We start from the raw sequence: 24,257 nt of genomic DNA, 5'->3' as shown, positions 1-24,257 counted from the left end.
GTAAGTGGGTGAAGGGGAGGCATTAACTTTGTGCACTTTGTAGCATTTTTATGAAGTTCAGTCCGTTTACTTGCATTATTCTGTTGCATGACTTAACCAGGCAGATCTGCCACGTCCAATATGGCGGACGAGCTGATGTGTCGTAGCAACGTGACAACTCAATCGAGGCGGTGTTTACTTATGCACACCTATGTCTACGTAGACATTGGTTTGATTTCGAACGCTTTATTTTGAACGCCATATTTGCGATAGCACCGGAAGTGTATTGAATAAGGGTCAAAGGTGACATTTAAAATAATGGCTGACTCGTTCGTCTATGTTTCTTTATTTGTTATGGAATGCTGACAATCCGGCGCCAGTAGTCACCGACAATGCTCCGTTCCATGAAAGCAAGCTTTTGTCGTGTCTTTCACTGACTATGATGGATTACAGAGCTGTGCTGGAGTTTGCTACATTCACCAGGGCTGCCTCGTTGTTTTTGCAGGTACTGTTAGTCTTTTGCAGTCAAGCTATTTAATGTATGGCAATCAGCCAAATACTAATCTATTTTGCTATTTTTGTTAGCTAAATAAAGATATTGTACACCCTTAGACACTGGGGTAAACACAAGTTAAGTCATAAGAGTACATCAGGGGGGGTTGGCCAACTTTAAAAAATAAATAAATAAATAACGTGCTGATGGGCCAGACCATTCATAGATGCGTAAAAAGAGGAAGAGTAAAATAGTTCATTTTAAAAATAATTAATTTTCATTTTAAATTATATTTAACAGTTTTTTTTTTTCAGCTTTTCACAAAAGATTGGGACTGAACCCTGTCGAGTTTATTGTAAATGTCAATGCTTTGTTTCACTGTGTAGTTAACTTGAATTTCTTCCAACAGGCTCTCTTGAACGCTGCCATCCCTGACTACGATGCTGATGTGTTCAAGCCCCCACGGACAGAAGATCCTCTATACTTGGACCCTGCGGTGGAGTGGTTATTCGGCGGTCTCAGCCACTGGGATGCCGAGCATTACCTCCTCATCGCTGAGAGAGGATACATCTACGAGCACAACTTTGCTTTCTTCCCCCTGTTCCCCATCATCTTGCGGGGCCTGGCCGACACACTGCTGTGGCCTCTGGGCAGCTGGTTGAGCCTGCGAGGCCGTTTACTGGTGGCGGTCGCCCTTGGGAATTGTATCCTCTTCCTGCTGAGTGTGGTGGCCTTGCACGCACTTAGTCGGGTGGTTATGCAGGACAAGCGTCTCGCCCTGCTTTCCACCTTCCTCTACTGCATCACACCTGCTAATGTTTTCATGACCACTGGCTACACGGAGAGTCTGTTTGCCGCGCTGACATTTGGCGGTATGTTCCTCCTGGAAAAGGGATTCACCCTTAGAGGCTGCCTGGCGTTCAGTATAGCATCAGCGGTGCGATCCAACGGGCTGGTCAATATAGGTTTTCTTTTGTATCTTCCATCAGTATATGCCATCTCCCAGATCCGTTTATACCGTTCAATTGCAAAAGGCCACAGGAAGATCTTCTACTACATTTGGGTCATCATCCGCCTCCTGCTTACCTCTCTGCTAGGAACAGCAGTCATTGCCCTTCCCTTCTGTGCTTTTCAGTACTACGGCTATAGAACTTTTTGTACGCCAACAGCCTCCTTAGACCGCATCCCCCTCGCTCTCGTCTCCTTGGCTGAGCAGAAGGGCTACCGTATTGCCGATGAAAATAGTCCTCCACCTCTCTGGTGCATGAGACCCCTCCCCATAATGTATTCCCATATCCAGGACGTGTACTGGAATGTGGGCTTCCTCCGATACTTTGAACTGAGACAAATACCCAATTTCCTTCTTGCTTTACCTATGGCATCTTTGGGTGTAATGGCAGCTTATGCTTATTTCCAAGCAAACCCAGAGCTGTGTTTCAGACTTGGACTTTGGGAGGCACATTCGAAGAAAGGCCTCAACAAACCAATACCAGGATTTTTAAACCCCAGAGTATTTGTATATGTTGTGCATTCTACTGCTCTGCTGGTGTTCGGAACCTTGTGCATGCACGTGCAGGTAAGAATGTAAGTTTTTAAGTGGAAGTCAACAATAAACATTTCTTGACAATAACATTTTATGTGTGCCCTCACTTGTCTAACTAAACATGACATTCTGATTAATATTACATTTGTGGAATAAGATTTATAAAGCAAAATCCAGCCAGTTTTATCCATCTCAAGGGGCGGCCATTTTGCCACTTGCTGTTGACTGAAGATGACATCAGTGTTGCTAAGGGCTCAGGCAATGACCAATCACAGCTCACCTGGTTTCTGAAGCAGAGCTGTGATTGGTTGTTACCTGAGACCTGAACAACATTAGTGTCATGTTCAGTCACGAGCAAGTGGCAAAATGGACGCCCCTGAAATGGGTAAAAACGTCTGGATTTTGATGCTTAATTCATATTCCACGAACGCAATATTAACCAAATTTAGACCAGTGGGGCTGCATAGAACATATTGTCAAAAAAAATCAATACTTTGTAAACAAAACATTGTGAACACATAAAAAAACAATTGCTAGCATAACATTGGCGTCAGGTGGAATCCTTACATTTCCCCCAATTTTTTTTTTTTTCAGGACACAAAAAGCCATGTTTGTTGAGCAATACATTTTCAGCACTTATTATTGGTCAATAATTTGTGAAAATGAGGCAGCATATGGAGACTGCATAGAAAATACTGCACATATTGTAGTGCCTGTGTGCTTTAAGAGGCGGGGCCTTGTATATTATAAAATCACATGAAAAAAAAGATGGCTTAAAAATCTGCGACAATGTATGTGAAAGATGAACCATGATAATATTTATTTTGCTAAAACGTGAAACAATTCCTCTCATGCTTCTTGTTCTGTTTCCAGGTCCTGACCCGATTCATGGCCTCGTCGTCTCCCGTTCCCTTCTGGATCAGTGCTCATCTGCTCCTCCTCAACGAGCCACTTCTTCACCGAAGGAAAACATCAACGCCCAGCGTTCAGATGAAGACTTCTGCCAAAAACGGCTGCAAGCACATGCCTCAAAATCCCGTCATTGCGTTGATACCGTACATCCGAGTGTGCTCTCCCATCACAAAAAGCATCCTGGGCTACTTCCTTTCGTACTGGGTGCTGGGCCTGGCAACGCACTGTAACTGCCTACCGTGGACTTGACTGAATCTATGGCAGAAGAATGCAATATTAGTCTGTGAGGCTACTATTTTTAATAATCTTCTATTGTGTAATATAACAGAGACATTTTTGTCATGAAATTAACAAAAGATGAACAAAGCATGACAAATGTGCCTCATTTTGGTTCTAAAAAGAATTTTGGAGTAGATGTGTTTATGTAGCAGTTACAAACACAATTCCCCAAAAGTTGGGACACTAAACAAACTGAATGCAATTATGTGGAAGTGCCAAATTTTAATATTTTATTCAGAATCAAACATAGAGAACAGGTCAAAAGTTTAAACTGAGAAAATGTATCATTTTAAGAGAAAACTGTTGATTTTAAATTCCATGGTGTCAACAAATCTCAATGTCTAACCCGCGTCTCGCTAACTGTTCAACTGTCTTGGGCTTTCTTTGTCGCACCTTCCCTTTTATGAATACGCCAAATGTGCTCTAGAAGTGAAAGAAGTGGACTGCTGGCTGGCCATTCCAATACCCGGATCCTTTTCCTACGCAGCCATGATGTTGTAATTGGTGCTGCATGTGGTCTGGCATTATCGTGTCGAGAAATGCAAGATCTTCTCTGAAAGTGATGATGCCTGGATGGGAGCAGATGTTCTCCAATCTGAATATACCTTTCTGCATTGATGATGCCTTTCCAGATGCAACCCTTGTCCTCTTTAGTCCGTATGATATAGCGCCCTGGTTTTCCACAAAGAACTTCCAATCGTGATTGGTCTGACCACAAAACAGGTTTCCACTTTGACACACTTTATTTTAAATGACCCCGAGACACTGCGACTCAGAGAAGTTCTTTTTATACTTCAATCAAGTTGCTAATGGACCTCATTAGTGGTAACTGGTCTTCCAGCTGTTTTTTTGCAAGCGCAATTGACTTTTCCAGCCGCTACCTGTCCCAACTTTTTTTTATTTATTTTTTTAGATTTGTTGGCACCATGAAATTTACAATCAACATATTTTTTCCTTAAAATTATACATTTTCTCAGTTTAAACTTTTGAACCGTCATCTATGTTCTATTCTGAACAAAATATTGAAATTTGGCACTTGCACATTATTGCGTTCAGTTTTTATTCACAATTTGTATAGTGTCCCAACTTTTTGGGAATTGGGTTTGTATTAGGGGTGGATATTTGACTAAATAACTTGGAGAAAATCAACAATTTATAGATTATTTAAAAAAAAATATATATATATATATATTTTTAATAGAAATGGGAGAATCGGTGAATGTTCTGAGTTCCAGTTTCCATGCTGGTGGTGTTTTGATGAGTATGTCATGAGTCATGACAAAATGTTGCACTTCTGTAGGTCTGAAGCTAGTTTACTGGCTGTAGCACATTAGTCCTCTCAGTTTTTCCTTACGATGAATTACGATGAATCAATTCCAGTTCCACGCAATCTACGACATTTTCAATGAGCAGTTGAGTGTCATTCATGTCCATCCCAAACAGTGAGCCATACTTATTTATTTATCATAGTTGTTAAACTTGAGCAGTGTGTACATAAAACTTGAATGTTTGTTATTCTTGTCTTTGTAGTATCACTGGTAACTGGGGAAAGGCATTTTGTTAAAGATGCCGCTGATTAAATAATTGTTTAATATTTGTTTTTCACTTGACTATGTACATACTTTAAATATTTAACTTTAATTTTGAATGTGAATGAAAAATATGGTATTAAATTGCATGCTTTATCTGAAACAAATGCATTTTAATGTTAATTCATCCATCTGTTTGAGCACCAACCAAACATTTAAAAAGGGGTCAGTGCTTAGTAACAGTGGCAACGTAAGATGGCTGCCCCCCGGCTTCATCTGTCGCTGCGTCGTGACGTCAGTGTCGACGGAAAGAGACAAGGAAATATTGTACTGCTGCATCAAACTGGACGCGAAGCTAGTCGGTGCTTCCTCTCGGGACTGTTCAGCAAAATTTGTACGAAATCTATATTTATTTTATTGCAAATCTATGGTTTAATTTACGAAGATGTTAACGGACTTTGTGTCGACTGGGAAGTGGGCTCAAGTCGTGAAAGTCATTTACGAAGGAGAATGTCTCTGCAGGTCCGCTAGCTAATGTTAGCATTGAGGATGACACAAATTATCGGGGGATGCTAACCCCGACAGCCCCCCTGATGCAATGACGGAGCTCGTTTTCTTTTGAGAGCCCTACTGACTGAGAAGATATCGTCGCTCGTACCTCCGAACAGCGGCGGCGGCGGCTCTGCCGACAGGATGAGAAACTGCGAGTACCAGCAAATCGACCCGCTGGCGCTGTCGGTGGCTCCCGCTTCCGTTCAGAACCACCCCGACAAGAAAGCGGAACGGCTGCGGAAAAAATGGGAAGTGTTCCCGGGGAAGAACCGATTTTTCTGTGACGGACGAGTCATCGTGGCCAGACAGAGTGGCGTCCTCCCTCTGACACTGGGGCTTATTGTTGTCACCTGTGGCCTTTTCTTTGCATTCGAGTAAGTGCTAAAACATTGTTTATTTTCTGGCGTGCACTGGACACAACTTGTTGCTGTACACGTGTCACTACAAAGTATTGAATTCCACAAACATGCACACGCTTTTCTGTTTCTAGTTGCCCATTCCTTGTGAAGCATCTGACAGTCTTCATCCCCGTGATCGGTGGGGTGCTTTTTGTGTTTGTGGTCCTCTCCTTGTTGAGAACCAGCTTCACAGACCCGGGCATCCTACCCAGAGCCACCTTAGATGAAGCCGCAGACATAGAGAAGCAGATAGGTAAGGTGCACCAATTGTAAAGACAGATGGGGTGAAAGAGCTTTGCCATCTCGGGACATCTGTGTGTGGACTACACTCCCAAACTTTAAGCAGCTTACTCTAGCATCACTATTGGAAAAGCAGAGCAGTTGCGCATTTGTTCCTAACACAACATTTGAGTGATGCTCTTTTTGTTTTTTTGTTTTTTAAGATACCTCAGGATCCTCATCGTATCGCCCCCCTCCGCGGACCAAGGAGATCCTCATCAACCAGCAGGTGGTCAAGCTCAAGTACTGCTTTACGTGTAAAATGTTTCGCCCTCCTCGTACCTCACACTGCAGCCTTTGTGACAACTGTGTGGGTAAGGATATGATGATAAGTTGCAATGTGTTAACACTATTTTAGCGCAGGTGATTGACTATTTCTATTTCTAAAAAAATCTTGGAGAAAATCAAGTCCACTGGGTTTGGAAAAATGGGAAATAATGACACAGGTACATTATACTGGGGAAATACAGGTGATATTGCAGGTTAGTCTGTAAAGGCAACATAAATAGAATTGCAACATATTTGTTGACTAGAACAACCATCTTTAATACAGTTGAAGTTGCGACGTTCCCGTCTATGGAGGACTAAAAATGCCAAAATAACAAATAAAAGTGAAAATAAAAATGGATATAATGCATGAAATGAATATGAAAGCAAGAGCGTTTTTATTTATTTATTGACATTTAATTCTAATGTATTTTTGTATTTATTTCCACATTTTTATATATATATATATATATATATATATATATATATTTTTTTTTTATATATATATTTATATATATATATATATATATATATATTTTTTTTAATATATATATATATATATATTTTTTTTTTTTTATATATTTTTTTTTATATATATATATTTTTATATATATATATTTTTATATATATTTAATCTCATTTATATATTTGTATGTATTTTTACAGTTATTTATTTATGTATGTTATTGTTTTTATTTCCATTTATATTTATATTTAATTTTTGACTTATATTTGTTCTATCTGTTTTTATTGTCACATTTATATATTTATTTATTTTGGCATTTTTGGCCCTCCATACCCATCAAGTAGTTACCATGTCTGTCTCACAGTATCAGGTATGATAAAATAAGATAATCCTTTATTGGTCCACAGAGGAGAAATTGAGTGTGTTGATTGTTACAGAGCAGGTTGTAAAAAAAAAAAAAAGTAAATGAAAACTGCTATTTACCAACACCAAAAACATGCATGTTGGGTTAATTGAAGACTCTAAATCAGCAGTGCCAAACAATTTTTTGTTGGTGGCCACATTGTAGATATGGTTTCCTTTGGATGGCCGTTATGACTGTGAAGTTTGTGAACACAAATAAATGTATAATTCATCCGTCAGGTATGATTGTGCAATTGGCTGGCAACCAGTTCAGGGTGTGCCCCGCCTACTACCCAAAGCCAGCTGGGATAGGCTCCAGCATCCCCCCCCCACGACCATGTTACATATAAACAACAAATTGCTGAATAACTAGTTTTGAAATCAGAGGCCAGTAAAAACTTTGTTGTTTGTTGACAATTTGCAATTCTGGTATTTTAGCAAGAAACATGAAGTCGATGCACAGAATTTGCTTTCGTCAGCAACATAAAAAGATGCCTTGGGTTTGACACCTGTGCTCTAAATTGCCTATAGGTGTGAATGTGAATGTGAATAGGAATGTTTGTTTCTTATGACCTGTAATTGACTGGCGGCAAAAAAAATCCGAAGACAACCAGTTAAAAAAATGTGTACTAGTTTGCGTACTTTGCAGGGGATATTTAGTCTACTGTATAAAGAAGTGTGTATTTTCCCTTTTGCATTCCTCCTCATGCCTAAACGTACAACCGAAAAAAGCGGAAATATTTTAATGTCCGCTTTGCATGTTTTGTTTTCAGAGAGGTTTGATCATCACTGCCCGTGGGTGGGGAACTGCGTGGGCAAGCGCAATTACCGCTTTTTCTACAGTTTCATCATCTCCCTGTCTTTCCTGACCTCTTTCATATTTGGCTGCGTCATAGCACACATCACCTTGCGTAAGTTCATCACGCTCTATTGACATAACTGATAAGATCCGAGTATGATTCCCTGCTGTCTTTTTGTGTGTGTGCAGGTTCTCAATCGGGTCAAAGCCTCATCCAAGCCATCCAAGAGAGCCCTGCCAGATATCCTTTTTGTTGGACAACTTTTCGTTTTTGGCTTAATCCAACTATTTTGGAAATGCATGTGTAGTTGTGGCAAGAAATAACACGGGCTGTCAAGCCGTTGTCCAGCAGTCTAAGCCAGTGCTTAATAGGATCAGTGTTAGCACACACTAAGGCAGATGGCTTTCAAGCAAGAGGATCGTTGCCCCGCGTCACCGTCTTGACGTCATCTTACACTGCAACGCTTGTTGTGCTCTCAGTGGAGTCAAATAGTTTATTTCCTCACATGACATTTTAGTGCTACAAATCCCCCATAATGCAATTTAACAGCACAACAATAATAGTGAAGATAATGACAGGCAGAAATAAATAAATGCTACAGTGCCTTGCGAAAGTATTAGCCCCCTTGAACATTTTGGCCACAATACTGGCTTCAAAACATAAAATTGGATTATTATTATTTTGCTTGTAAAGAATTAACACCAAGTGGGACACAAACAATTAAATAACAGAAAAGTAAAGCATGCAAAATTATTCACCCCTATTCTCTCAGTGCAGCTGACTCCAGAAGTTCCCAGATGATTTCTGAATGATAAGATGCCAATACTATACTAATACTTTCGCAAGGCGCTATATTTGTAATACTTATTCGTCATATTATTAAAATTGTCTGGGCACACTCGCATAGTCCAATAAGATGCAATTCAAAATCTGTATCCTAAACGTTACCTTTTTCATATTACAATATGACAATAATATCTTCTATGCAGCCCCACTACTCTAAATACAATATTCTGGTTAATATTGCGCTATTAAGCAGCAAAATCCAGCCTTAAAAAATAAATAAAAAATCAATATCAGAAGGCAGCCATTTTGCCACTTGCTGTCGAGTGAAAATGACATCACAGCTTCAGAAAACAGCCGAGCTGTGATTGGTCGTTGCCCGAGCCCTGAGCAACTGTGATGTCACCTTCAGTCGACAGCAAGTAACAAAATGGCTACCCCCTGAGATGGATAAAAACGGCTGGATTTTGCTACTTATCTCATATTCCACTAACACAATATTAACCTGAATACTGTATTTAGACTAGTGGGGCTGCATAGAACATATATTTGTCAATAAATGTTTAAGGTTGACTTTCTTTTTAACTCATTCACTGCCATAAATTCATTAAAAAGAAAAGATTTTTTAAAATTAGGGGCAAGAGGCGAATATTTTTTTAAAATTGTAATTAATCACATGACTTCACTAGTTAACTCACAATTAATCACAAATTCTATATGTTCTAAATGTACAATAAAAAAATTCTAGGTTTTCATACTCTTGTTAACAAAATTGGAAAACAATGTTAAACTTTTTTTTTTATTTTTTTTACTAATTGACGTTTACAGCCTTCAACGGCAGTGAATGAATTGGAAAAAAAAGAAGAAAATATTATTAAAAATTCGGTCGTCAGGCGATTAAAGTTTTTAATAGTAATTACTCGCATGACTTCACTAGTTAACTTGCGATTAATCCCACATTTTATGTACAAAATGAAATGTACAATAAAAAAAAAAATTAGATTTTCAACAAAAGTAGAAAAAAATGTTAAACTAATAGAAATAGTTACAAATGAATTTTTGACGTTTATAGCCGTCAGTGGCAGTGAATGAGTTAAATAAATAATTCTCATACAGTTTATTGATATTGAGTGGCGTTATTCCTTGACTTTGCTTTTATACTGTGGTAGAGCTGGTTATTTGTTTCTTCTCCATCTGGTCTATTTTGGGCCTCTCAGGCTTCCATACCTACCTAGTAGCCTCCAACCTTACTACAAATGAAGATGTAAGTAAACTAACCACCATGTAAGTCAATTTTTTTAACTCCGTACAAGAACTGCTGCCTTCTTTCTATGTTGACTTTATAGATTAAGGGCTCCTGGTCAAGTAAAAGGGGCGCAGAGGAGTCCGGGAACCCGTACACTTACAACAGCATCCTAGCCAACTGCTGCGTGACATTATGTGGGCCCCTGCCGCCAAGGTGTGTCAAATGATCGATTGGCCACTGATCGTAATCGGCCGATTTCCATGGAAAAGTCTGTGATGGGCGTATGTTGATCAAGGTTATCTTGAAAAACTAACAATATAACTAATACTACAAGTGGAAACATAGATTTTTGTTAATGAAATAAAATAACAAAAATGATTTTTTTTTTAACCCTGGAGAACCCATGGGGTCAAATTTGGCCCCTATAAATTCTGCTATTCAAATAACAAAGACCTTTATTTTTATTTTTTCAGCAGTGATTTTGTCCCTGTGTTCTTGTTTCCATTGGCCAAAGTGTGTTTGTACATTCAAAATCCAGTTCTAAAATGCAACAAATAAAACAAAAAATATATATTGTTCAATGTAGCTGTGTATTTGATTGATTATTTTCTTAAATTCCAAATAGTTTACTGACAGTTTTTGTTATTCAGATTTTTCGAAATGATACCCCTAAATCCCAAAAGGGTCAAATTTCGCCCTAATCCTAAATTAGGGAATAAAGGGTTCAAATTGAAAAAACATATTTTGGTGTTCAGTGAATTTATAGCAGTCATTTAATGTATAATTCATAATTTTCCAAAGAAGAAAAGGGTTCTTGGGTTCTCCAGGGTTAAATTAAAACAGACTGAAATGACGTTACATTTTACAAACCTAACTAAAGCTATACTATAAGCAAAAATAGGGAGAAAACTATTTTTAGCTTTTCTGTATTCTGAGCTTTGAATCCAAAAAAGCAATCAATCAACATTCAGTTTCATCCAACTAACTAATGATTTATGCCCTTCTCACAACCTCGGGTCACCCAGTTGTGCTTTGAAGACTTGCTGAATTTGTTGATACCACAAATTGCGCAACCCTGACCTCATCTTTTGTGCCGTGTAGCCTGATTGATACGAGAGGCTTCCTGCCACCCGAGGAGTCCGTCCCCGCTGCTTCTGCCTCAGAGATCGAGCTGCCTTCCTTCGCAGCCAAGAACGATGCCAACATGGTAGGATGAACCAGATTGTGGTCCCCGTCCTCCCTCTCCCACCCCCTAGAGTTTATTTTTTATTTTTTATTTTTTAAACAATGCTCCCTTTCTCTTGTTTGTTTATACAGTATATCCACTTCTTCAGTTTGGTCATTGGTAGTTGCAGACAAATTGACTTTATTTGAAATATGTAAATGTGAAAACAAAATGAAAGGGTAATAAAAGAAATGAGATCTCCTTTAAAGCAGGTGACTAATAAAAGAAAAAAAGCTTGATTCTTGAAGGAAATGTTTACAGTTGAAATTGGCGTCGTTGACTAAGCAGATTTGCTGCTCAAATGGTTTCCACACATCTTAAAATTATCGTTCTTGTTAATGGATGTTTTTCATTGTTTTGTTGTTGTTCTTGTCCAGCAGAACGTCTTCAAAGAAATCGGACGCACATTCACTAGCCAGAAGCGTGTCGAAATGTGTTTGAAGTGCTAGTTGAGCTTGTTCGACTGTTTGATGTCCCGAAACATGTGTTTCAGTTTTTGAAATGTGACTGAAGTCGTGCTTGGTAGTCTAGACTATAATACGTTTTGATGAGTCGACCTCCTCTTGAATATTTTGCATGCAATGTACAAAATATATCTGCACTTTTTTTTTGGGCTCATTTGTCATTCACCGTTGTGCATTATTTACTTTAAAAAGGGAACATTTCAGCATAACTTTAAAAAGTGTTTTATTAATTCTTTAATAAAGATGATCTTTTTATTTTTGGCAATTTGGTTTCTGCTTAAAATGTATTTTTGATCCCTTAATTCTTCGTAAGCCTGATTCCACTCAGAATGAACCAATCAGCAGGGTGGTTGGCTTGTCAACTCATTTACCGCCAGTCCAATAAGAATTGACGTCTTTCGAACCCTCACCTCCTATTTGCATGTCAAAGCTCCGCAGCGCTACCCCACTGAGCCACAGTGGACTTGACCACAAAAATTGACGTCTTGATGGCAGCGAATGAGTTAACAAGACATCACATTCTATGCAATTGTTGGTGTGCAGGATACATGAAGGTGTGGTTGGGTGATTTCTCTCTGTGGAAGAACTTTTGTCAGGCCTGACCTTAATCCACCCCCACATTTTCCAATATATTGTCCAAAGTGCTCCCAAAAGAGCAAAAATGTGATCTACAAATCTCTATTTGCAATCGTGCTAACCGTTTTGTAGCCTTTGCTCACTGTTGTGCTATATCCGTTGCATCCGCCAGGAGGAGACATGTCAGGATTATTCTTTGTCCTGCACAGCCTGAAAAAAACAGTTCGGCGTGTATAAGGTTAGCAAAGGGTCAATCCCATCTCCACCACTTTTCTTTCTTTCCTTCATGACGTGCTGCCGTTTTGTTTTGTGCAAAGCGAGTTTGGTCCCATGTTGTGACTGCTTTGTCTTGACGTGGGGAGTTGTTCACTAACGCGAGTGTGCATGCTTCACTGCCATTTGTTCTCCTTCCAATTCCACTCACTCATGTTGGAGCTGGATGGTGGCCACATTTGTGTCATGTCCTCTCTGGGTTTGGATTTAACCTCGTCTTGTTCATACACGTCTTACGGCGCGTGCATGGGTGATGTCAGCAAACGCGTACTTGTTTTTCGGCGTTTCGGCTTCACATCCATCCTCGCCTTGTTGCGTATGGTTGCCTTCTGCGTGCACTGTCTGCATTTAACCTCCCTCCGTGCGTCTCAACAGACTGCCTCCATAATGCTGGATGCCAGCCAAGCTAACATAAGTAACACTAACCGAGAACAGCGCTCCTTTTGTCCGCTCTTGACGTTTGCTTTCTTTTCCTCTTCACATAGTGCACACAAAGCACCAAAGACGTGCTCGAGAGGATGCTCCACTCCTCCGCCTTTTACGGTCTCTGCCTCCCCGGCACCCCAAAGACCACCCCGCTGGGCCTGGAGGTTACCGGTGCCCCAGCGCGCGCCCCGGATTCGGAGGCCACGCCCAACCTGTGCTCTCCCTTCTCCAGGAGCAGCACGAGCGACTCGATGCACTCCATCAACCCGGCGTTCCGCTTGGCGTCTCCTTCGCCCTCGCTCGCTCGAGCCACGCTGGTTCTTGGCGAGGCACCTGATGTCGGGTTCATCCCGTTAACTTGAGGGAATTCAACTCGGAGGCTTTTTCACAAGTCCTGTTTGGTACTTGAGTGTTGACTTTAAGCACAAGTGGACATTTGAAGCTTATTAAATATTAAGCCTCCCCAAACCTTTCACAGTACAGAACCTCAAGCCATAGAGCCAAGTCAGCCGCGGTGTTCAATTTCCTGCTCGCATCTCATGCAAAGTGCTTGGACAACCTGTGAACAAATGTGAATTTGTGGATAAGGAAGAAGGGGAAAAATATCTTACTGAACCAGGCAGCGATTCATTTCAGGAAAGGGAAAGCTTGTAAGCCTGAGTTTGACAGGCTTTTCTGATCAGGGGTTCCCGTCACAGATCGATTAAACCTGGCAACCACCGATTGCGGAACCTCAAATTTGAGAGGTGCAAAGCGAAAACGTTTTGGAGAAGCGATAGACAGATTATCGGTGCCGATATTCAGCATCAGCTTTTTTGAAGAATCATATGGCAGATAATAGATCAATTTAAAACTGTAGACTTCAGGGAACTATTTATTTAAATTTTCAGTTAGCTTTATCACTCTGCAGGTTTTGGTTTTGTTTGAAATTAAAACTGATAAGTAAAAATGCAACATTTCAAATATTTTGAAATTTTGGAAAACTATTTACAATCGAAAACAATAGGGAGCTTTTTACTTAAACTTTTTTTTATTTATTTTTATTTTAAATGTGCCGATGACCCTGGTAGGTCCCTAAACTTTTTGTTAGAATTTTTAAAACAAACAATTCTATTGATTTAAGATTAAAAAACACACACTCAACTCAATTTAACAAATCAAAACAATTGTAGTTTATTGTAATTGTTTAGCGCCATCTAGTGGTGAAATAATAATTCAGTCGCTCTTGTTAGCCACTCTAGCGATTTCTTGCTAGCCGCTCACTCCAAATAATAATTGGCAGTAATTGGTGGGAGGTTTGCGAAGTGTGGTCTGTCTGAGGCACCGTAGTGCGCATGCTTCAAAATCATTAAACTATTAGTTCACCACTAGGTGGCACTAAATTCTACACATTGTACCTTTAGCAGTTGTTCAATTAACATATGCTTTTAAAAAATGCGGTTCAGAAAATGGCTGAATTTAAGGGTTGGACCAAGGACACACAAATACAACACTATTTATAGGTTTGATTTAAATTTTTCTTGATACCCAAAGATCTGCTCACAGCTAGCGTAATGTTTGGGAACCCCTGCTTCTTCTTTTTTTTTTTGGGACAGATAAAAATTGTGAATTAGAGGGCAAGATTATTATTATTTTACAATCTGTATAATTTGCTCCTGTGTCATCATGCTTTGTGCGTTTATGGCATCTTAAGTTTTTCAATATTTTGTTTTTCCAGGTACAAAACGAATTGTTTGCATTGAATATGTATTAAATCTAACTCAAAACAAACCATACCCCTGGGCCTCACACGGAACTGTTTAAAAATAAAAGCCCATGTTTCCTTTGCCTCTGGGCTAGTTGACGGCATGAAAACTGACGTGGGTGTTTGTGGTTAAAGGTTTCGATCGGGTTAAAACCCAAGTTATGTTTGGAATGTGGTTGAGGTTGTATCACTCGTCATTTTGATGTCTTTGTACTCGTTTGTACTCGTGTGGTTAGCACGTATGCATCACAGTTCTGCGGTTTAGGCTTCGAACCCTGGTTCCAGCATTTCTGTGTGGAGTTTGCATGTTCTCCCTGTGCTTGTGTGACTTCTCACTGATTCCAATCCTTACGTTAGTTTCATTGAAGACTCTAAATTATCCGTAGTGTGTATGCGGCTCCAAGTTCACCTGCAACCCAAAATGGATGAATAGAGGGGTGTACTGTATTTGTTTTTGCAGTAAAAAAACAAACAAAAAAAACGTGACCTCTCATATAATGGTGAACTTTTGTTTTCGCCACTAGAGGCCAGGATGTGCTCAAAGATGGCACCGTCTGCTTAGACAGCAGTTCTTTAGTAATAATAGTACAAGTAGACCAAAAGGCCTTTTGATGTTCTTTTTGTTTTGTAATGTAAATGGGCATTAACGCTGCACATAGATTTTAAATCAAGTCTGAAGATGTGACAGTGGAGTTTAAAAAATGTGAATAAAACAATCACTTTGTTGACATGTCTCGCTCCTCTTTGTTCCTCTCCCTTCCCCAGAATCATTTTCCCAATTTGCGGTGACAGTAAATCAGCCATAGTTGGCCTCATGGAAACAATGAGGAGACGCATGTTGAGCACACGTGTTGCGAGTGCGTGTGAAGTGTGATCTCACAATGTGGACAACAGGCGCTTGAAAGCTACACTGGAAGACAGGTGAGGAATGTGTGTGCGTGTTGCTCAGATACAGTGTATGCGACGTACAACATCTCACGCTCATCCTCAGCGCAAGAACAGATTTGCATTTGCTGCGGATGGGAATTTGTTTTCGTTGGGAGTAGCCATACAAAAGTGATCATCATGTTTCAATGGCACAACTGGTTTTGCTTGGCACTGCTTATGTCCCAATGTTTATTCTGTGCCCAGTTACGCTTTTAAGAGACTGTTCACTCTGTAATTACCCAGCTTGAGAAGCAGAGAAAATGTTGTCTGGCGGCTGAGGATCATGACGGCTGCTGGACAGCGGGGGCTTGAGGTCAAGGTTTGAGTGCACCCAACTGTCAGGTCATACGTGTATCCAATTGAGTTGAATGAGGTTGTGGCAAGTAAGGCACAGCCAAGCCGGAATAGACAAGTCTATAGTGTTGTAGTTAAGACCGCACCAAGTGAGACGAAGACATTATCGAGACTAAAGAGTAGTGAAGTCCGGCGCGTGCACGCTCTCTCTCTCTTGCTCCGCGGACGCGCTGGGAAGGCGGAAGTGTTTCTACGAGACCTTGGGAAAAGACAACTGTGTACGACAGCGGGTATAAAAGTGTAAAAAATAATAAACCAAGTCTGCAGTCTCCGTCTCCCGGTGGCTCCTTTTGCTCGACCATCGGGCTGAAACTTTGGTGACATGCAACGGGAGTTGTACCCGGAAGTGACAGTGGAGCAGCGTTAATATTGGAGTAGGTGGATAAACCCAAGAGGACGAAACGGGACCCACAGCTTGCTTTCTTCTTGCTAAAAAGGCAAGACTTTGTCACGAAAATGTGATAGGGTCTATTTATGATAAGCAATGCACAATAAAACTACTAACGTCTCGGCACTCTGGATATGTGCACATTGCTGGCTTCCATTCCGCTTTTCACCAGAGGGGTCGCTAAAACTCGACATGGACTTTTCATTTTCTATATATATATAATATGGAAAGGAATATATAGATATTTCTTTAAAATTATTTGTAATTTTTTTTGGGGGGTGGGGGTGGATTTAATGTAGTATCAGTATCAGTATTTGGTATCGTATTGGTGTCTACTCAAGAGTTGAGTATCGGTATCGGGCTAAAAAAAGTGGTATCAAATCGAACACCCCTAATATATATATATATATATATATATATATATATATATATATAAGGAAAAATGACCACCAAAAGAAAAAGGCCAGTATCTCCTTTTCATTCTGCTTGTAAAAAAGAAAATGAGTAAATAAATAAATATAAATACTGCATACTTAATAAAATTAATTATCCTGACAAGCCATGATAAATGTAATTTTACAAAGAACATAAAAAAAATAAAAACAACCTCAGGATTCATGCTTAAATTAAAAGAAGTGAATGAGAAAAAAAATATGAAAACAAATAAAATTATTTGAAACGCTGCCATTATCTAAGTTCCTTTTAAGTTTTAACCATACAAAATGTATAAAATGATTTATTTTAGAAAAAGAAAGGAGCAAGCTAGCTAGCTTTAGCTAGCTCAGCTAGCTCAACTCAAAATTAGTATTAATAATCGTATGAGGTGAATGGTGCCAATGCCAACCTTATTTTAAGGTATTAGTACTCACAATGGCCACCCTCTTGTGACCCTTTTATGATCAGGAACTAGAAATGAGCCATTAGAAAAATAGGAAATTGCCATTAATTTCATGCAATTTTAAGGAAAAATGCTAGATGTTTCTTTAATATGATCTGCCATTGTTTTTTTGGGGAATTTTATTTATTAGAAGTACTAGTAGTATCGGTACTTGGTGACTACTTGCGTTGAGTACACATACTGGTACCAAAAATCCTGAAAAAATTCTCAATTAACTCTAAATGTGGAATTAACTATATACTACAAACTAATCCATCAGTACAGCATTGCATTGCTTAGGATCAATGTCAAAACTATTTACATGTTACAGCATGCAAAGCACATTTTATATGAAGCTCTTATGGACTTTGAGGACACGGACCTGAAATTTGATAACTTTGATGGATTTCTGTAAAACTTCGCTGTTATACGACCGAATCACTTCAAAAGACTCCACTGTAAGTCTTGCCCGTTTGGCAAGCGGTATATCGCAGTCAAACCTAAAACAGATGGATAGATTTTGGCTTGGTCCCATGCTGACGGAAAATGCCAAAGCTTCACAGACTCAGCAGATGCGTTGTATTCTGAAGCAGAGGCCTCGCTTGCCAAGACGAATACAAATAGTTTGCAAGAGGATTGACAATAACTTGATTTAACATGGCGGCACGAGTAGAAGGTGGCCTTCAAGGTGGCCTTCAAGGTGCAACGGGTGCGCTTGTCAACGGAGATCTGGCGTGGCCGCAGGTGATCTCTTTGCTCACTGATGCTGTGTCGTGCTCTTTAACCTCAACTAGAGGCAGAAAAGGCCACCCAGTCAGCCGGACCAGTGGCCAGCTTGCCGAATAAGAGGGTGCGCTAAAAGTTAAAATAGGATGACTTTTTTTTATACATATAAAAGAAGAGCTTAGATCAGGCAGTTTTGGCCTGGTGGGTGGATAAGTGCTGAGCTCGGCTGCTTTATTTCCAAAATGCGAAGGGACATGCGATGATTGTCAGTGCAGACGCAATTTTTTGTCTCTTACACTTTTTCGTGACTGAGCTCAAAACATTGGTTACAGCTGCGCACTGTAATTAAATCCAATACAAGATCTGCCTTTTCGGCCAAAATATAATACTCAGTTTTCATCAGTGGCAGGCTGTGCTTTTTGATACCAGAGCCTTAAAGGGAATGTCAATCTCAATTTTTTGTTTTTACAATAAAATGTTCTATGCAGCCCCACAAGTCTAAACACAGTACTGTGATTAATATTTAATTTTTCAAATCCACCTGTTTTTACCCATCTCAGGGGGCGCCCATTTTGCCACTTGCTGTCGACTGAAAATAACATCTCAGTTGCTCAGAGCTCAGGTAATGACCCATCACAGCTCACCTGTTTCCTGAATTTGGTCATGTGACATTCACAAGGTGAGCCGTGATTGGTCATTACCTGAGCCCTGAGCTACTGTAATGCCATTTTCAGTCGACAGCAAGTGGCAAAATGGCCGCCCTTTGAAATAGATTAAAACGGGTGGATTTTGATGCTTAACTTACACAAAACGTAATTTTAATCAAAATACCGTCTTTAGATTGTGGAGGCCCATGCAAGATATTATTGTAAAGACAATTTTTGAGTTGACTTCCTCTTTCAGGGAGGATTTACCTAACTTAATACAACTCATAACACCATCACAATTGAAAGAGGAATAAAATATTTGTCCTCTTTGCGTGTTCCAAAACTTGAAGACAGATTTAATGTAAGAAAAAACACCTTTGCAAAAATGATTTTAATCTAACAGAGATCTCTGGACATCGTAACAGACTCCAATTCATCACTTAACAGGTGGAATTCAGAGCGCCGAATGTGTCTCTTCCGCGTGTAAAATGGCTTCTTATAGTTAAAACCGACCGCCTCTCTTTCATTTGTAGACAAAACATACTCTCTGGGTACTTTTCCATGAGCGATGGCGAAAACAGAGTCAGGGGTGCGTGTTCGAAACAGATTCTGTTCTCAAGGACCAAATGTGTTTTCCCACAGAGAAGGAACTTCTAGACCAAATAATATGTCCCAGCTTAAGGTCAAATTATACTGAGTTCAACACTACTTGCTTTACACGTCTATAAAACCTTTCAACATGGTTAATATAAAGAATTAAGATGTTAATAATGTATAACAATGGTTAATATATGAAAAATAAAGAATTTAAATGTTAATAATATCTGACACAATCACGTCACAACTATAGGAATCAACAAAACTTAATAAACAGTAACAGCGCAACAGACATGCAAAGTATGTCATCACAAAAAGGGGCCTTGAAGATTTAACACAGATCATTATTCTCATTTATTTGTCTTTCTTGCTTCTCTTTCTTCTTTCATTATTACTGTCAACAAAACAAAATTGAGCATTTATTAGATGTATGCAGATATATTAGCACCAATGTACAGCGAAAAGCAGGCCAGCATTCTAAACATATTTATTTCTCTACTTCACTTAACTCAATAATTGTAACAACAGTCAAGATTAAGTGTGTGGTGTTCTTGAGATGACAAACATGGCACACCTCCGAATCATGAGTCTTCTCACCCAAAGCAAATTTCTGTTGTAGTACCAAGACTGACCTGTAAGAGGCAGCATGGTGCCACAGGCCATCCAGACTGGCACAAAATACACAAAGAAATATTATAGTGGAAGCTAGGCTAGTGCTAGCAGCATGTTGTGGTTACAAACACTTCTCCTTGTCACTTTCTTGTTGTGAACAACGTGTTAGCCGTGTAGCATTAAGCAGGGCGCACACATACTGATTCTAAACATCTTTTTCATTGACTTCACTCAGGAAACAATGACTCAATAGATGTCTGTTGTAGTACCAAGACTGACCTGTGGGAGGCAGCATGGTGCCACCGGCCATCCAGATGGGCAGAAAATACACAAAGAAAAATTATAGGGGAAGCTAGGCTAGTGCTAGGAGCATTTTGTGGTTGCAAACACTTCTCCTTGTCACTTCCCAGTGGTGGACAATTTATGAGACATGTTATACAAACACTTATAAACACAATTAGTTGCTCCTCAATTTGTGTCCGGCAACAGGGTGCGCTTTAGGCTGCTTCCTTATTTACTTTTTTTTTTTTAATTTACACCACAGGTACATCACAGTTGCCTAACTGGATGTTGACCACACACAAAATGATCCTAAATATTGAACATGTTTAACATTTAGAATTGCCGTCCCAGACTTTAATTGGAAAAGAGGAAAACGGTCAAACAAGGCAATACATCTTACCATATCTTCGAGAGAAAAAAACAAGTCGATGTGCTCGCTCTGCTTCAGCGAGCCGCATTTGGCCTGGTGTCATGTATTCAGTCTCAAAAAAATAGAAAAGAAAAAAAGATGTGACTCACTCCTAAAGTTAGTCTGTATCACTTCGTGCTGCTTAACGTCAAGAGTGTCAAGTGTCTCTGTGCTGTGCAGTGATGCAGCAGGTAGTGGAAGGAATTGGCAGCCGGCAGCCATAGTGCGCCGCTGCCACTGATATAGGAAGCTGCGGAATCCAATAGCTAACATTCTCCTGGTGGATAACGTTTCTCAATGCTGAATTGCAGTGCAACCGAATGACCTGCTGCCTTTTTGCAACAACAAAATGTCTGCGAGCAAACGTTTGCTTTTTGGTTTCCATTTGGTTTTGACTGCAGTCAAAATAGACGCATGCATAAGTGTGAGAACGCTTTCCTAATTTGCTTGCACAATCATGAAGTGTGCGTGTGGGTTTGTGTTACGTGTGTCGTGACAGCAAGGGAATGTAAACGTGGGCGGATATAAAATGATCTGGCATTAGACGTAGAATCTCAGCATTTCAGGGTCACAAGTCAAGCTGGATTGATTCACTTAGGTTCGCATCACCTTTTCACCTTTGAATCAGTTCTGAAAGTATTTAAGTCAATTATTGACAAGACACGCCAATTCCATGACATAAACAGTTTTTTTTTTTTTAATGATTTCACATTCCTACACCACAAGTAAAAACAGCCGAAATCTGTTTGAAATTGAAAAATAAAATCTATTCAAATGAGTGCTCAATGAGTCCACAGACATTGCTAATTTGTGCTATTGTTCCCAGGGAGGTACTTTGCCAATTGTCAGGCATTCACTGGCTGCTTGTTTGTGACATTTTGTTGCTTTCATTTTTGTCTTTCATTAAGCGAAACAAACACATGGCTGGAGTTCAAAATGCTGAGTTGGCCATTGAAGTATCTTCCATTTCTTAACTTTCAAAAAGTCAAAAGTGTTTTTGCAGAAAAATGATGGATTCATTTATTTTACTGTTACCAGTGATCACCCCCAAATATAAATCCTATACACCCGCATTCTGCACATTTGTGGTGATGACGCCTTCTCCAGCAATCATTTCCTACAATTCAGGCAAATCTGTGCTCACTCACATTTTTCATAGGATATATACATTTTTAAATGCGATATTTACAATTTTGCTTACTAAAACAGTTCTCAGGTGTTTTAAAGGGGCTGACCTGTGTCATGCGAATGAAAATTTTCGGGAATAGGCCGATAACAAAAGATTGACTTGGTTGTGTAACTTCACACTTGATGGGGGCAGGCACTCCAGAGACTGAACTATTGGCGTACACACAATGAACATGTCAATGTTCTCTTTGTTTGTTTTTTAGGTTCAGAGAGGGCAGGGCTTGGCCACCACAATCACACGCACAGAGACAAATTTGCTGCCAGATTAAAATGCATGTTGTTTGTTTGTGTCTTAAATACATGTTTTTAACCACCATAAACTATAAACATAAACATGCAAACCAAAAAAAAGTCTGTATTTCACAATATGTCCCTTTACATTCTAGAAAAGCATATAGAGCCCCCCCCCCCCTAAATATTTACTAATATTTTAATTATTTTTTAAATAGATATTTTATTTGTACTATGTCATTAGGGCTCCGGCTTCCTTCCACATTTCAAAATCCTGCATGTTAGGTTTACTGAAGACTCGAAACAGTTTGTAGGTGTGAAAGTGCCACAACAAATTCTTGAGAGTAAATTTGACTCCAAAAAGAGTCAAATTTACACTTGGAAGAGAGTAAAATAGAGTAAATGTTGCTCAAAGTATTTTTTGTGTCTACGAGAGAGAATTTGCCTATCCAATGAAATATCCTATTAAATAATTTTTTTTCCACTCAGTAATTCTAAGTACATTTTGCAAGGAAGGACATATTTTGACTAAATTGTACTAGTTTATTAAAAAAAAAAAGTTACTCAAGGTTGAGGAACAAACTCACGACCTTTAGCTCTACCACCTGATCTAAGCCATTCATACGTATTGATTATATCCAAAAGGAGACTATAAATATTATTCTATAAATATTAGTAAAACCAGATTTATGTTTTTCAGTTGTAGAAATATGGATGTGGAAGCAACACTAACTGTGCAAGGCATAGAAACACAGGACTAATGAAATTTAAGTTTCTAGGTATCATTATTGATAAACATTTAACATGGAAAGCACATATATGTCAAATGTAAGGCGTCACCAACCATAGCCGTGTTACACAAGGTCAAAGAATCATTCAACAAGAACGCTTTGTTATTGTTATATAATTCATTGATTGTTCTATACCTAACCTATTGCATTGAAAAGTGGGGAAGTGCAACCAAAACCTACACCTAAATCCATTTTTCTTTTACAGAAATGTGCTATTCGTGTTGTTTGCGGTTGTGGATACAGAGATCATACTAATCCATTGTTTATACAACAAAAAACTTAATGAATTGATGGATTTTAACCGCCTAGCCCATCATGAAATTTTAACAGTCAATATACAAACCAAATTTATAAAAAGGGAACGTGAGTACAAATTAAGAGGAACAGACATTTTTTCCAAAGCTAAATATAGAACAAAACAAAAATAAAGATGTATTTCAACTCAAGGTGTTCGTCTGTGGAACCATCTGGATTGTAAAACAAAATCTTCTCATTCTATTTGTATTTTTAAAAAATGCATAAAAGCACAATTACTGCAAAAATATATATAGCGCAAGGACGCACAGTTGAATTATTTTTTTTTAGTATTGTTACACTGAAAGCGTTACAAAACAAGTTTTACTTATTTCAGTCCTCTTTCAGAGTGAAATCAAAATTTGAATTGAATTAAGACCAAAAACTTGAAGTTACGAAGATCCCAGCTGACGAGCGATATATTAGCACACAGTAGGATGTGCATGGCTCAGAGAGTAGATTTACTCTCTTTCAAGTGTACATTTTACTCTGTTTAGAGTGGGACCAAATTGACTCTGTTTAGAGTAAGATTTGCTCTACAGAATTGACTGTGAATGTTTTTCTATACGTGCACTATGATTGGCTGGCATCCACTCTAGCGTGCGACTCGCTTCTTGTCCAAAGTCAGCTGGGATAGACTCCAACTCACCTTCGACCTGTGAGAAAGGCATTTGTACGATTAAAGGTCTCCAGCTAATTAATATATTACCTATAATAGATGCTTAGTAGGGGTGGGAATCTTTGAATGTTTCACGATTCGATTCAGATTTTTGGGTGTGCGATTCGATTCAGAATTGATTTTCGATTAAGAAAGATTTTTGATTCAAAATGATTTGATTGACAATGATTTTTGCTTCAATTTATAGATGTTCAAGGAATCGTAATGATCTACTCCAGTCTGACTCGCTAATGCTAATTAGTGAGCTACTAGCGGCACTTTCATCACTCAAAAGAACGGCTCCATGCTTCAAAAAAACACAACTTTTATTAGAATAACTTGATCGTGACTTTTTCCTTCTACTCTCTAATGTGGCTACAACGTAACAGTGTATTAGACCGCGTGGAACCACACTGCCCCTCAGTGGCCAAATTGGGTACAACATGAACAGCGCTCCCAATAAAGGCACACACAAACAAAGGGAAGACAGTATAAAATAATTTAAATAAAATCGATTTTGGGACATTTAAAATCCATTCTGAATCGTACTAAATTCTTATGAGAATCGATTTTTTGGGCACACTTTTAATGCTTAGGGTACAAAGTACCATAAGTTTACCACAATTTGCACTTCTGCCTT

The 24,257-nt window shown here is 39.1% G+C and overlaps 2 protein-coding genes across 5 annotated transcripts; both read left to right on the top strand.

Moving 5' to 3' along the window:
* The first annotated feature begins 276 nt into the window (after positions 1–276).
* On the top strand, positions 277–4,721 carry pigv (phosphatidylinositol glycan anchor biosynthesis, class V). The gene is made up of 3 exons (XM_077576004.1): positions 277–484; positions 882–2,048; positions 2,889–4,721. Exons 1-3 carry the CDS (start codon positions 317–319, stop codon positions 3,174–3,176), a joined length of 1,623 nt encoding a protein of 540 aa, XP_077432130.1. The 5' UTR covers positions 277–316; the 3' UTR covers positions 3,177–4,721.
* A 250-nt stretch (positions 4,722–4,971) lies between these two features.
* zdhhc18a (zDHHC palmitoyltransferase 18a) lies at positions 4,972–15,366 on the top strand. 4 transcript variants are annotated; one of them, XM_077576008.1, is made up of 10 exons: positions 4,976–5,661; positions 5,778–5,938; positions 6,129–6,278; positions 7,873–8,010; positions 8,088–8,139; positions 9,844–9,946; positions 10,029–10,141; positions 11,030–11,135; positions 12,366–12,431; positions 12,952–13,100. In XM_077576008.1, the coding sequence occupies exons 1-9, from the start codon at positions 5,429–5,431 to the stop codon at positions 12,405–12,407; spliced, it is 1,098 nt and encodes a 365-aa protein (XP_077432134.1). In that variant the 5' UTR covers positions 4,976–5,428; the 3' UTR covers positions 12,408–12,431; positions 12,952–13,100. The 4 variants fall into 4 exon arrangements, with proteins under 4 accessions (XP_077432131.1, XP_077432132.1, XP_077432134.1 ...); XM_077576005.1 differs by lacking the exon at positions 12,366–12,431 and having other exon boundaries at positions 4,972–5,661; positions 12,952–15,366; XM_077576006.1 differs by lacking the exons at positions 12,366–12,431; positions 12,952–13,100 and adding an exon at positions 11,534–11,882 and having other exon boundaries at positions 4,974–5,661.
* The last annotated feature ends 8,891 nt before the right edge of the window (positions 15,367–24,257 follow it).

This window comes from Vanacampus margaritifer, chromosome 9, assembly GCF_051991255.1.
Source record: "Vanacampus margaritifer isolate UIUO_Vmar chromosome 9, RoL_Vmar_1.0, whole genome shotgun sequence".
Lineage (NCBI taxonomy): Eukaryota > Metazoa > Chordata > Actinopteri > Syngnathiformes > Syngnathidae > Vanacampus > Vanacampus margaritifer.
This window is presented reverse-complemented; position numbering and strand designations above follow the sequence as displayed.

Coding starts and splice junctions, on each gene's coding strand:
- zdhhc18a (XM_077576005.1), top strand. CDS start 5,429: ATGAGAAACTGCGAGTACCAGCAAATCGACCCGCTGGCGCTGTCGGTG. Junction 10,142..11,029: donor TGTGGGCCCCTGCCGCCAAG/GTGTGTCAAATG, acceptor TGTGCCGTGTAG/CCTGATTGATACGAGAGGCT. Junction 11,136..12,951: donor CCAAGAACGATGCCAACATG/GTAGGATGAACC, acceptor CTCTTCACATAG/TGCACACAAAGCACCAAAGA.
- pigv (XM_077576004.1), top strand. CDS start 317: ATGTTTCTTTATTTGTTATGGAATGCTGACAATCCGGCGCCAGTAGTC. Junction 485..881: donor CTGCCTCGTTGTTTTTGCAG/GTACTGTTAGTC, acceptor TTCTTCCAACAG/GCTCTCTTGAACGCTGCCAT. Junction 2,049..2,888: donor CCTTGTGCATGCACGTGCAG/GTAAGAATGTAA, acceptor TTCTGTTTCCAG/GTCCTGACCCGATTCATGGC.